The following is a 12,054-nucleotide window of genomic DNA, read 5'->3' as shown; positions in this document are numbered from 1 at the left end:
GCCTCAGGCTTTCTGAGTGGAGGTGATGAGGAAATGAGGGGGAGGAGGTGTCTGTGTCTTCCAAAAAAGAGAGTTGAAAAGGATAAACTGGGAAGCAGGGGGTTTGTCACTGTGACTTTCTCGGGAAGAAGGAGTCTGCACACACAGCAGTCGCTGCGATGGCACCCTGTGTGCACGGGGACACAGCGGCGTGGTTCGGAGAGAGCAGCACGGGTAGGCCGCCCTGCAGTCCTGCCAGCCGGGAATGCAGAGGAAGCAGGAGGCAGCCCGCCTTCCCTCAGACAGCCATTAGGGATGCAGAAGTTTAGGAAGTGTTCAGCCTCAAAATTAGGGCGACTTGAAGGTGAATTAACTGCTGGCCACGTAAATGATCTGTGTGTTCATGTGTGTGTAGGACCTTAAGCACAGAAAGGTTTGGGGTGAGTTTGGAAAGGGTCCATGTTTAAGGAATGTAGTTATTCTGGCTTCCGAGGTACTTTTTTTGTGTAGACAGCACGGAAAATGATTACAAAAACAAGTATTGCAAGACACTTAATGAGATGGGAAACTGGTGGTGTTAAGGCTGTGGCTCTTGGGCTTGTGTGATTGTGAGAGAAATTTCAGCTTTTTTCTGCTTCCTTTCTCCAAGCATTTTCTGAATTGTGAACAGTCACAAGTGAAGTTTACCCTGTGGGTTCAGAGTCAGCAACCCCAAAAATGCATTGAAATTCTCTCTTGACTTTTGGAATGAGGGTCTGTGACAGAAACTGGACTCAAGGAAAAAAAAGGTACTTTTAATGTTTGCTGCCAATTCCACCAGTTTAGTCTCAGACCTCATCTGCTGAGATGTCACACTGTCTGCTTTCACCGTTTTGGAGTGGGGGTGACTGGGACTGACCAGACCAGTTTTTAGGGAGCTTAGTCAGCTTCCTAATTTCCAGGTGTAGTGAGAGAGTCATCAGGGAGAGGAATGGAGAGAGAATGTCAGTAAGTTGCTCTGCATGAAAGAGGCTGGGATGCCAGGAGGATTTCCAATTGGAAATCACCAGGCAGCGTTATTACTGGCCCTGTTTTCTCTTGCATGTGGCTCTACTGAGCTTTAACCATTGGTGCTGAAACACTGCATGTCAGGTGTTTAGCTTCAGGCCACATTTGGTTTTGAAAGAAAAATAAGTAGTAAAAAAAAAAAAAAATTCTTCAGCCATTTCTGAAAATGAAGCTGAGGGAAAAGTGACTTCAGATTTTGAATTACTTTGATGTCTCCTTTTTTTATAGGAAGTAGAAAAAAATCTACAGCAAACTTTGAATCCCTAACAAGGGGGAGAAAGTCTGACCTGTTCTTAAAGTTCTCAAAGCTGTAATGCAGGGGTATTGAGATTTGAGAAGAGCAAAGTGAGTAGGAGATTGGAATTACAGCTATTGATTGAATTAGTTATCTGTTATCACAGCTGACAATGACAATGGTGATTTCTCCAGTGAGGTCTGGTCCTAATGTGTGTTGTAATTTGGAGGTAAAAAAGACTGTGCATGATGCAGTGAAAGCCAAGCATCATCACATCTGTCTCACTCCAGAGCAGAATAGGTCATGCCAGCTCTGTGAAGACTGAACTTGGTAACCTAGTCTCACATCTTGAGTAAGCAGTTCAGTAATCTTGTATATGTATCTTTCTATTTGTCCACTCTTTCGGGTGCAAAATGCACGTGGGGAATGCGTGATTGTTCCTCTTGCACTGTGATGTACTGGTACAGGTATAGAATTCTGGTTGAGGGATTTTTTGGTGTAAGATGAAAACGCTGTTCTTGTGAATGTGCTTTACTTCGTAGGCACTTCTGCTCCATGTGGAGTAAGGGTAGCTTTAAAGTCATCCAACAAGACTTGCCCTCCTTGCCAAACACCACTGGTCTCCTAAATAAAAACAAAGGCCTAGAAGTTTGTAAATACCTGTGCATGTGATACAGAAAAACTTCCTGATTCAAGGACCACTACTGAAGCTAATGGTTCTCTTCCATAGAATGAACCTATTAGTATCAGTTCATTAGCATGACTGAGGCCTTGATTTGTAATGAGCCCTTAAGTGTAGTTTGCGGTAGCCTGTTGACTGTATCTGACTAAGCTGCTGTGGGTGCAAGAGGGAAACAGATTGAGGCTGGAGTAATATTTACCTTCGCTTCCAGTCAGAAGTATTTAGAGCAAAAAAGAAACGTGCCACATCTCTGGAATCTCCAGTCAGCTTTCCTGCAAACCTTGGCCACAGAGAATGAAATACCCCCCAGTGCTGAATACACAGGGCAAAGGCTGCTGCTATATTTAAAAATACATATATGAAAATGGAACTGGAAGTTACTGCAAAGCTGCATTTGCAGGTATCATAGCAAGGAAATTTTTAGAAACCAGACCTGAAAGAATTTGCAGCAGAGTTTCTCAGGATACTCCCTGTCATTTCTCATTTGTTTTGCTGAAGTGTTAAAAGAACCCCTGGTGTCTGTAGTTACGGCTAGCAATAAATTACTTAATGGTTTTGTTTTGATTATATACCGTGTATATATATAATATCTATTTTTTTGCTTGATTATGGAAGGGGGGACTGTGGAAAGAGAATTTTAAGTTCTTTAAGAAGATATTTGATTGAAGTTATTTATTCATGTTAAGCACCCCAGAGCAATATTGAACAGCTCTGTCCTCTTCTGTTTTGAGGAGCTCCTCAAAATAAAAGAAAAATCCCTTTTTTGTTTGTTTTCCAAGAGGGAAAAAACTGAATTTAAAAATGGTTTAAACAGTTTAGTGATTCTTATTCTATTGCTTGCAAACTTCTCCCTTGCCCCTGAGCCTGACCACTCTTCCCCTCTCTACTTGCCCACAGAATTACCATGCAAATAATTTTAGAGGTGAGTTTACACATTTGTTTTAAAAACACTGCAGTCTCCATCTCTGGTAATCCACCAGGTGGAAGCAGATGTGTAGAATATCTTTGCATGTATTTGTAAATCTGGGCTTGAGCAGATTTGGTGTTTCTAAGAGGGCAGTGTGTGTGCAAAGACAAGGGAACCCTTAGCAGTGTAATACAGTCAGTAAAGCAAAAATTTGCAGTTAACCACTAGCAGGGTTCGTTGGTGGTTTTTGTTCATGCAGTGGGCTGGGTGACATTGCATTAGCCCATTCTTCTGACACATGGTTAGACATCAGTTGCCTTGCTGTTCTGAATCCTCTGAATCTCCTCTGAACAGGGAGAAGGGTATCAGGGAGGGGATGGGGAGAACAAGATAGAAAGTGGTCTTAGAGATGGGTGCTCTTCTTGTACTAACAGAGGTTTTGGTCTGAGCCTCAAGTGTGCTCTTCCGGCCTACAGACTTGTTCATCACTTACTGATGTCTTCCTGATGTCTTCCCCGTGATGGACAAGGGGTGTCCATCCCATTAACCACCTGGCATCCCAGTACCCCTCTGCTCTTGCAAAAAATGGTACCTTAGAAGTTTGGGCAGTATCCATCCCTGTGGTGTTTGGCCCTCACGGTGATTTGCTTTGAATGCATCTTGGTCAGGAAAGATGCTAAAAGTGCTAAGATTTTTATTTTCTTTGGTTGAGGGATGGGTGGGAGGGCAGGGTGAGTCCACGTGGTGTCAAACAGGAAGCTTGATGTAGCTCAAAGTGACCTCCTGAAAGCATCCCTTCAGTCCACGAGTCTTCTAAAGGCAGTCACTTGGAAAGGGGCTGTGCTATCCAGATACAAAGTGCCTGCTGTGTTTTGTGTGACAGAAATGCTGTGGTTGTGTACTGCTGCAGGTTTTTGTTGTCCTACAGATTTTGTTGTTGGTTTCTCCTTTGACTTGTTGCACTCAACTTCGTGTCACTTCCTGACAGAACTGGCCTCTTAATAATTTAAAGTTTACTTACAGAGCAAAGCCTGGACAGTACAATGTGTTGAATATATATTGGATGAAATAATTTCCTTACTGACTTTTCTACTCTTTGAGCTTTGCTTAATTCTGAGCATGTTATAGAAGAAAGGGCCTAAAAGTGAAGATATTTGCATTTTAAGTCCAGAGTTCCAAAACTGAGTCCTGTGTACTTGTACTCTGCATGTTAGGACAAAAATAAAATGGAGGAAGATCTGAAAGAAGCCTTTTGCATCACTTGAGGCCCAGTGGGAGCTGAGGGTCAGGATCGCTCCGAGAATTAATCAGTTCACTAGAGAATATGATAATACAAGGAAATTATTATATTACAATAAGGTTTTCAGGCTTTATATTAGTAGCAGAAACTTGAAAAATAAAAAGTGAGTGAAAGAAAGCCTGAGACCAGAAGTGGCCTGAAGGGGAAACGACCAAGACCAGCTGAGAAATGCAGAGAATGGTGATTCAGGAGTGCTACTTCACTGCATCTTTGTGTGAAACTCCTGTCTTGTCTTATGAAGGGGGGTGAGAGCAATCACAGTTCTGTGCAATCTTACTTCTTCATGCAGTTTTGAATAACGTGAAACAGTTCTGGGCCTTCCACTTTTCTTGCAGACTGAGGATTTTAAACAGGGAATGCCAGGCCTGCAGAAAAGTGACTGTAATCACAAATCCGAAAGCAGCATGTGACCTTTCTTGTCATTTCTAACAAGCCAGAACTTTGCAGAAATCTGCCCAGGCAAACTTTTGGTCCTGCTGTGCCCCAGTGCAATAATTATAATGCAGAAACAGCTGATGGGTCACGTCTCCAGGCCTGCACAGCGTTATGACTTGCTACCTACATTCCATGTTTAGCTTTGAGTGATCAGATGGTGCAAGCAATGTGAGCTAGCAGTGCCTGAGGACATGCAGCCGGGCAACACGTCCTGTCCCTCTGCAGCTTTGGCTTCTTTTCTCTGCTTCTGTCCCATCCCATCCCCTTAAGGTGATGCATTTTACAATAAATACCGCTCTCTGTAGGAGGTCAGTTGCCCCTGTGGAAGCATATGTGCCATTCCCACTGTGCTGTGCGTTAAATCCAAGCGCCCAAGGTTTGTAAATATTGTCTTTAAAGTACATGGGGACTCGAGGTGAGCTGCTTGCCCTACTTGCTGGTGGCTCTGGAGCTGTGGTTGGTACATGTGGCACACGGTGGCAGGCTGTTTCAGCATTGTTAGTGATGTGACTTAATGAAGCATGAGTGGTACTGGAGAGGGTAAATTTTGTCTTTGTGCATGGGGAAAGGGTCATTGACAAAAGCTTACGAATAAACAAATGAGTTGAAAATTAGGCTTAATTCAGCCATATGTGGGAAGGGAGGTGGATATTTTCGAGTTGTGTTTGTTTTGTGCTTAGCCCTGTGCAAAAGTTACACCCAGTTCTTGATGTAGGAAAAATTAGATAGGTAAGCAGAAAAGTACTAACTCATAGCCTAAGACTGCTCTTGCTCTCTTACTCCCCTCATCCAGGGATGCCATGGGAGAGGTGCAGTAGAGACATTGTAATTATGGTAGTTTATTTTATTGTGAACTTATTTCACTGGGTTTAATCAGAAAGCTGAACTTCACGTAGATTTTTAAATGTTTTTATGGCAGAGATGTTGCAAGTGGGCTCTGACTTGGAGAGAAGGGAGCAAGGGGGGGAGCAGGAGGAGGGAATCTGTAGATGGAGCCGGTTGTGGGTTTGTTCCACTACATCTTTTCATCTTTCCCCGGTACTGCAGCACCGCGGGAGTAGAGTTACCGACAACATTCTTGCTCAGGTCTCTCATCCCTCACTCAAATAGAGGGTGTAATTTGACTATGTCTCAGCTCCCGTGTGTGAAGGCTGTTGATGAAACTATATGTATGTGCATTTTTAAGTGCAAACAAAAAACAAACCCAAACAAACGCAAATCTCAAATCAGATCTGTTCCGTGATCCTGGATCACCATGTCGTTGTTCAAACTCTAGGACTGGCATGAAGCCGGAGGGAAAACACGTGGCCAGAGCTGCGGGGTAAACTGAGGACTGGCAGTCTGTCCTTCTGAATGACAGCCGTGGCTTACATCAGGTTAAATCAGTCTGTACGCTGCAGGCTGAGGCAAAGCAGAATGGATTAAAAACAGGTTTTCACATCTAGCCTTGAGTTTCCTGCAATCTTACATCAGCTTGTGGGGGTGCATGTATTTCTGCATCCTAGCTGCCATGGAAAATGAGAGACATCTTACAGGGCAGTTCTCGCAGTCGGTATTCACTGAACTTTTCCTGATTTGAAGGGCTGTGTCCACACCTGTCACGGATAGACTGTGAATCTGGATTTTTACCTCCTGGTTCTCCATACGTATCAGCTGCTTCTGGCTGCACACAGGTTAACAGTGAGGCCTTCTGGGCTGCTTAATGGGTGGCCTGGCACTGCTTTTGGGCTGATGCAGATCATTTCTATTGGCCAAGGTTATCTCCTCCTGACCTTGTAGCCAGAACTCAGCCTCCCGGTGGCATGGTAATTGTGAAAAGGAGGGCTTCTGAAAGAATTCTTAAAGGCTGGAATATCCTTTCTGGTGTTGTGAAAACCATGTTTTGTTTTCATCACCGTTCTGAATGGGAAAGGAAAGTGCCTTAATGTTAAGTTGGCAAATTCAGAGATGGTTGTGTTGAAAGATTCTTTTCTTCTAAAATCCAAGGTGGAGACTTTATAAATCTAGTATTGCAGGAGGCTGCCGTACTACTATCCACCTTCGCTCCTGTACTTTCTTGGTTGCTTGTTCACTGCACACTGGTAGCTTGCTGTATGTGATACATGGCATCTGATTTCTTCCTAGCTGTAGCCTTTTGTACCAAAATGTCTTTTACCTTGGTTGCAGTTGGTTCAGTTTATGGGACTAAATGTGTTTGCATGCTTTTGGGATGAAGAGGGACTTCTGTTACCTGTGTAATGGAATGAGGCTGAGGGATTAGTGAGGAAAATGGGGAGAGAGGGAGGAGTTGAATGGGGTTTCTTTTCTGGAGTCATCAGGCTCCTCCCGTAGCAGAGAGGGAGCATAGTACATGGAACCTAAAGACCTTTAAAGTACATGCTGAAATGGATGCTGGGAAGATACAGTACAGTGCTTGGGCACAACTCCAAGGCTCCCAAGGCAAGTAATATTTAAACAAGCTGAACAGCCCCTTTCGGCAAGCAGCAGGAAATCCAGCGCTGAGCTTTGTGTTGTTGCATGGTCAGCAGAAGATAAAAGCTCAGGCTATGCAGCTGGGGTTCCCTCCTATCACTGGATGGCAAACTGTTAAGAAAAGATAAAAGGACAGAAAAGGACAGGGGGTCGTCTTATTGAAAAGCATTCCTTCATATTTTAAGCCATCGAAGTACTTTGAAATACATTGAGCCTGATGTAAGGCAGGAACAGCGCCATCGGCAGCTGTTGGGGTGTTTTGGAGCTTTTACATCAGTTGGCAGGCAGAAGATGAATTCGTCCCTCTGCTTCAACAGAGATAAGGATTTAACATGGGTAGGACTGCGATAGGCATAGATGCCTCACCACGAGCCCCACAGCAGCAGGCAGGAGCTTCCCAAACATTTTTTTTTAGGAGCAAGGCGTGTAATGGTGGGTGTGCTGCTGACTGGGGGTCTCATTCTGAAATGTAACCATCATTCAGCCATATAGAGTCTTTCCAGGTCTCACTTTCTGCGGCTCATCCTTGGTTAGGAACTATTTTAACAATGAGGAAGAGAATTTAAATGAATGAGATTGCTAGTTCGAGTCTTCTAATCAGTATTTACTGTATTCCTCCCCTCTGTCCCTCCTCCTTTTTTCCTGCATCACAGTACTAGTGTCTTGGGAAAGAAAACGCTTCAGAGCATTTGTTACCAATTTAGCAGCAAGTACGTGCTCAAATTTGGGATTTCTGAGATCTGTGTGTGCCATATGTAGGCAAAATGTAGTACTTGCAAGTTCCAGTAGAAGGGAATAAACACAAATTTTCTGTTCTGCAGATAGTGTTTCTTTAATCTAATGAGACTTACATTTGTGCAGCCTTTTTGTTTTGGTAAGACGGTTAACCGTCCTCCCTAGGGTGCCTAATTGCTTATCATGAACTAATCAGTCCCCTGGGTATATGAAGGGATGAAACACTGCCAAGATAGAGCCTGTGACTTCCCCCAGAGGTGTGATAACCCTCCCAATTACCCCGCCCTTCAGGGAGCTTGCTTACTGCTATTTTAAAGACCTCGTTACTTCAGAATTATCCATGTTTGGAGATTTTAGGAAGCTTAAAGGGGTGTAGCTACTGAGAATCTTTTGAACCTTTAAGCTCTCATATTTTTTACGTCAAATTTGTATTGAATATTGTTTCAGGTTTGATGTGGAAATGCTGAACATGTTTCTATTTATGAAAGTGCCTACCTTCATAGCCCTTATGGCATGTCAGAGCCTACCAGATAAGGAAAGGGCCAGTTTCTGTCTTCAGCTGTTAGTAGATAGGGGTGACAAAATCTTCTAGCTCCAGAAACCCCATTTGAAGTTCACATGAAGAAATGAGTGAAACAAATCTGGTGGTGACTCTCTTCTAATTTTTGGTAGAATGATAGTTGCACATTACCGTGTGTGAAATGAGTGGGTAGATTAAGAAAAGTTTTTCACCTTACAGTAAAAAATAATTCATTTAACTAGTGGTTTTGCTTGCATTCACCTTTCAGTTCCTTGTTTCAACTCATTAATAAGACACACTTGTCTGCTCTACAGGTTGAGATGGCTACTGATTCCCTGAATTCTTCTCTTGTTATCTTTTTATATTGAATGGTTGAGTGCAATGAGGCATATAAAACTTAGTACAAAACAATAATGTTTGAACTGGAAGTGGAAAACAGCTCCTGCTATTTAGCATCTGAGTGAAAATATGAGTTCTTGTGTTGAGGTTGCTTTGTCCTTTACTTTTGTTCTGAATGAACATAATTTTTGTGTGAAATTTGGAGGATTTAATCTGTCAGTTGGGTAGAAATAACAGTTAGTTCCTTGAAAGAGTTGTAACCTAATCGATGAATAATACCAAATTTCGTTTTTCTTTTGTGATTCTTTGAAAATACGTAAGGTTTCCTTCACTTCTGGTTGTAGAGTATATTCTGAGTGACCTTAGCAAGATCAATGTAAATATAAATATTGTTGTAGTGTGTACTGGTTTAAAACTTTAAAGCAAGGTGATTTCATGCTTAGAATTAAAAGAAGGTGGCTGTGTGGGCGTGTATGTTTATATGCCTGAGAAAATGTAAATGTGGAAGCATCACTCCTCAAAAGAAGTGTGGCTTTCAGTATCATAGGTCTGATTATGATATTTCAATGTTGCTTTGCTATGTGTGCATATATGAAAGTGATTAGTCGCGTTTCCACTGGCAAACTCTTGCTGTCCTGCAGAAATTGGGGTGAGTGCACAGGCCAAGTGATCACTTGCTGTTGTTGTTGATTTTTCTCTATTTGCAACTACTGCTTTACCCATAATTGGGTTGAACTGATACACAGTTCATAATAATTTGTTTCAGGCTAATGTTTTTGTTAAGTACATATCAATGGAGTCAGCAGAAGGAAATGAATTTTCCTTTTCATATGTGAATTGTTTCAAGAATTGTCTGTGTCATCTGTTTGATGGAAATGTGTGAAGCACTAGCAGTAGAATTGGTTTTTTGGAAGGAGAGGGTGGTTTTGGACTAGCAGCAGACGTTTTTGGCTGGAGGAATAGCAACTTGAAACTTCACTTACTGAAGAAACCTGTTCACAATTTTGTCTGTTTTTTTTTTTCCCCAGCGTTCCTGAAATAAACTTCCTGCAATTCTTTGCAGTGTGCAGGTGTCCAGACTCCCCTTTACTCATGGTCGCCTGTGAAACCCGCCAGGCAACTGAAGGCTGTACCTAAAGTTCTGCTGGCAGTGCAGCACACTGCAGTGGCCTTGGTATAGTTATGGTGGACACCTTGTACAGCCACAGCTGTAGCATCCCCTCGTAGTCCGAACAACTGAGTATTGCGGTCCAGGAGCCTACACGTGTGGAGGACTGCCTGGAATAGAAAAAGGAAAGCTGCAGAGATTGTAAGCTGCTGCTTGATCCGTGTGGCTGTTGTGCCGAGGAGCATCAAAACTTTGCTGGATGGATCCGACAGCTCGTTGCAAAGTAGAGGGTCAGTCTCGCTGGTTATTTGCAGTTCTTAACCTTAGTGGATTTTAATTTTTTTTTGTTTCCTTTGTTTTTATATTTTTCTGTGTATGCCTAAGAGGATTGTGGCCTTGCAACCAGAATGCTCATGTTCAGGAAACTTAAGGCTGTTCCTACTGAAGGGCTTTGAAGATCAGCAGGCATTTCCTCCAGGGTTTACAGCGTTGTTGGAGGAAACAGTCCCTGCAGAAGTCTTCAGGCCTATCCGCCCGACTTCGGTCATTTCTTACCTCACCAGCACGTGGATTATGCTGTTTGCAGACTGTCTAAGCTGCACGATGACCTCCGTGGATTCTTCATGAGCTTTTACAAGGCCAGGCCAGTGTACTTTGTAAAATCCTTTAGAAATGCCTGCTAGGCTTTTAAAGTCCTAGAGCATAGACTATACTACAAGGAACTTGGAAGGTCAGCAGCTGGATATGGTTGTGGATGAAGGGGGATTTTTTTTTGTGTGTGTGTGTGTGTGTGTGTGTATGCAGTTCTTGTTTTAAAAATACATACTTTTTCAGGTCAGATAGAGATATATTGTTCCTAAGAAGGCTTCTTGTACTCTCTGATAAAGCTGAGGGACTTCTGATTTCCCTAAGAAATTGATGAACAAGATCCCTATGCCTTTTCTTTGCATGCCTGTTGCAATCTATGAAAATGAACCGATGCTGTTTCATTTTGTCAGTGTGCTGGAAGCACCTCCCACAGGTTACTTGCACTGCGTGTACTTCAAAATAGAAAGAAAACTCATACTGAAGAGTACCACTGGCAAGTAACTCTGCTGTTTAAAATTTTCCAAGCGGCTTTCCTGTGCAGATCTCAACTTGGAGAAGCTTGCCGGCACTATCTATTGCTGTAGTTAATTTACCGAACTAAACCAAGAAAGAAACTTTGTATTTCAGAATTTAGAGCTCTTCAAACAAGCCCAAAGGCCAGCTGATACAAGCCAGTGGGTGTGCTCACAAAAGTGTGGCACCTTGTTCATCAGTGGCGGGAGAGAGCTATTTTTCTGAAGGCTGGGTTTCTCTTTCACCTGGAGGAAGCAATAAACCTCAGTTGGAGTGATCTTTGGTACTCTAGCATCTGTGGTAAATATATATCTAGAATAACCTCTGGTGAAATGAAAACAGCTAGTTTGTATCTTTTAACTCTGGCTCACAACACCAGGAGAATGTCAGTGATGGTTGTCTATGCTTAATATCACATGGAGATTATGTAGGGGGTTTGTATCTGTTCCTGGTCCTTAGCAGACTGTGGGAGTTGCTCGACTTGAGATCTGCTTGTGCCTCTTACGGTACAGAGCAGATGTTGGCTTTGGCTTGTGGGTCTGCAGAGAGTCTCCCTGGCGTGGAGATACAAGCTAGGAAGGAGCGCTTCCAGTTATCTTGCTCATGAAAAAGCTGTGTAGGCCCTTGGGATATTGCAGTTGGAGGCTGATACTACAAGTGCCCCCTAGGGTGGATGGGAGAGTGAGGGCTGTACAGCATGCTTGTGAGTCCCTTTGCTCCAGCATATCTCTTTCTCCTCCCTGTGGCATGTGGTTTCCCCTCTGAAAATGTCAAGCTTAAACTCCCTGATTTAAAAATCTATTTCGGGGGAAGGGGGTAAGGATATGATTTGTGTTTCTGAACTTTTTAAATTATCTTGGTTATAGATTTTTGTTGTTGTTTGGAGGATGTGATAGGGGGAATAGTTCCTATGCTGACCAGAAACAGAAGACAGGAAGATAATGATGTTAACAAGGTGGGGGAGAAAAGGAGGTGTTTGTTTAGAAAAAGCCTAGTCACTAAAGCCTGTGGGGCAGAGGAACCCTGCTGATAACACAGATGAAACAGTCTGCCTCTTTCCTAACTTTAGAGAAGTGGAGCTTTGTAATAAATGGCTGCCATGTGGCAGCTGTCTCCCAGCTTCGTGAGCCTGGCAGTAGTTAATCCTGTCAGCAAGTCATGCTCCCTGGAAAAGAGCAGTGAGAAGAGCTTCAA

At 43.0% G+C, this 12,054-nt stretch overlaps 1 protein-coding gene across 6 annotated transcripts in view; it reads left to right on the top strand.

Moving 5' to 3' along the window:
• Positions 1-12,054, top strand: part of RREB1 (ras responsive element binding protein 1) — a 122,292-nt gene that overhangs the window by 35,550 nt on the left and 74,688 nt on the right. For 4 of the 6 annotated variants that reach the window (XM_048309737.1, XM_048309764.1, XM_048309744.1 and 1 more), the window contains one exon: positions 9,680-10,049. The exons of the other annotated variants lie outside the window; for them this stretch is intronic. In XM_048309737.1, coding sequence (XP_048165694.1) covers positions 10,019-10,049 — 31 coding nt within the window. In that variant the 5' untranslated portion in view covers positions 9,680-10,018. The remainder of the gene's footprint in view (positions 1-9,679; positions 10,050-12,054) is intronic. 6 annotated transcript variants of the gene reach the window in all.

The sequence above is a fragment of the Corvus hawaiiensis genome, chromosome 1 (genome assembly GCF_020740725.1).
Source record: "Corvus hawaiiensis isolate bCorHaw1 chromosome 1, bCorHaw1.pri.cur, whole genome shotgun sequence".
In the NCBI taxonomy this organism is placed as follows: Eukaryota; Metazoa; Chordata; class Aves; order Passeriformes; family Corvidae; genus Corvus; species Corvus hawaiiensis.
Note: the sequence above shows the minus strand (reverse complement) of the source record. Positions and strands in the feature narration are given on the sequence as shown.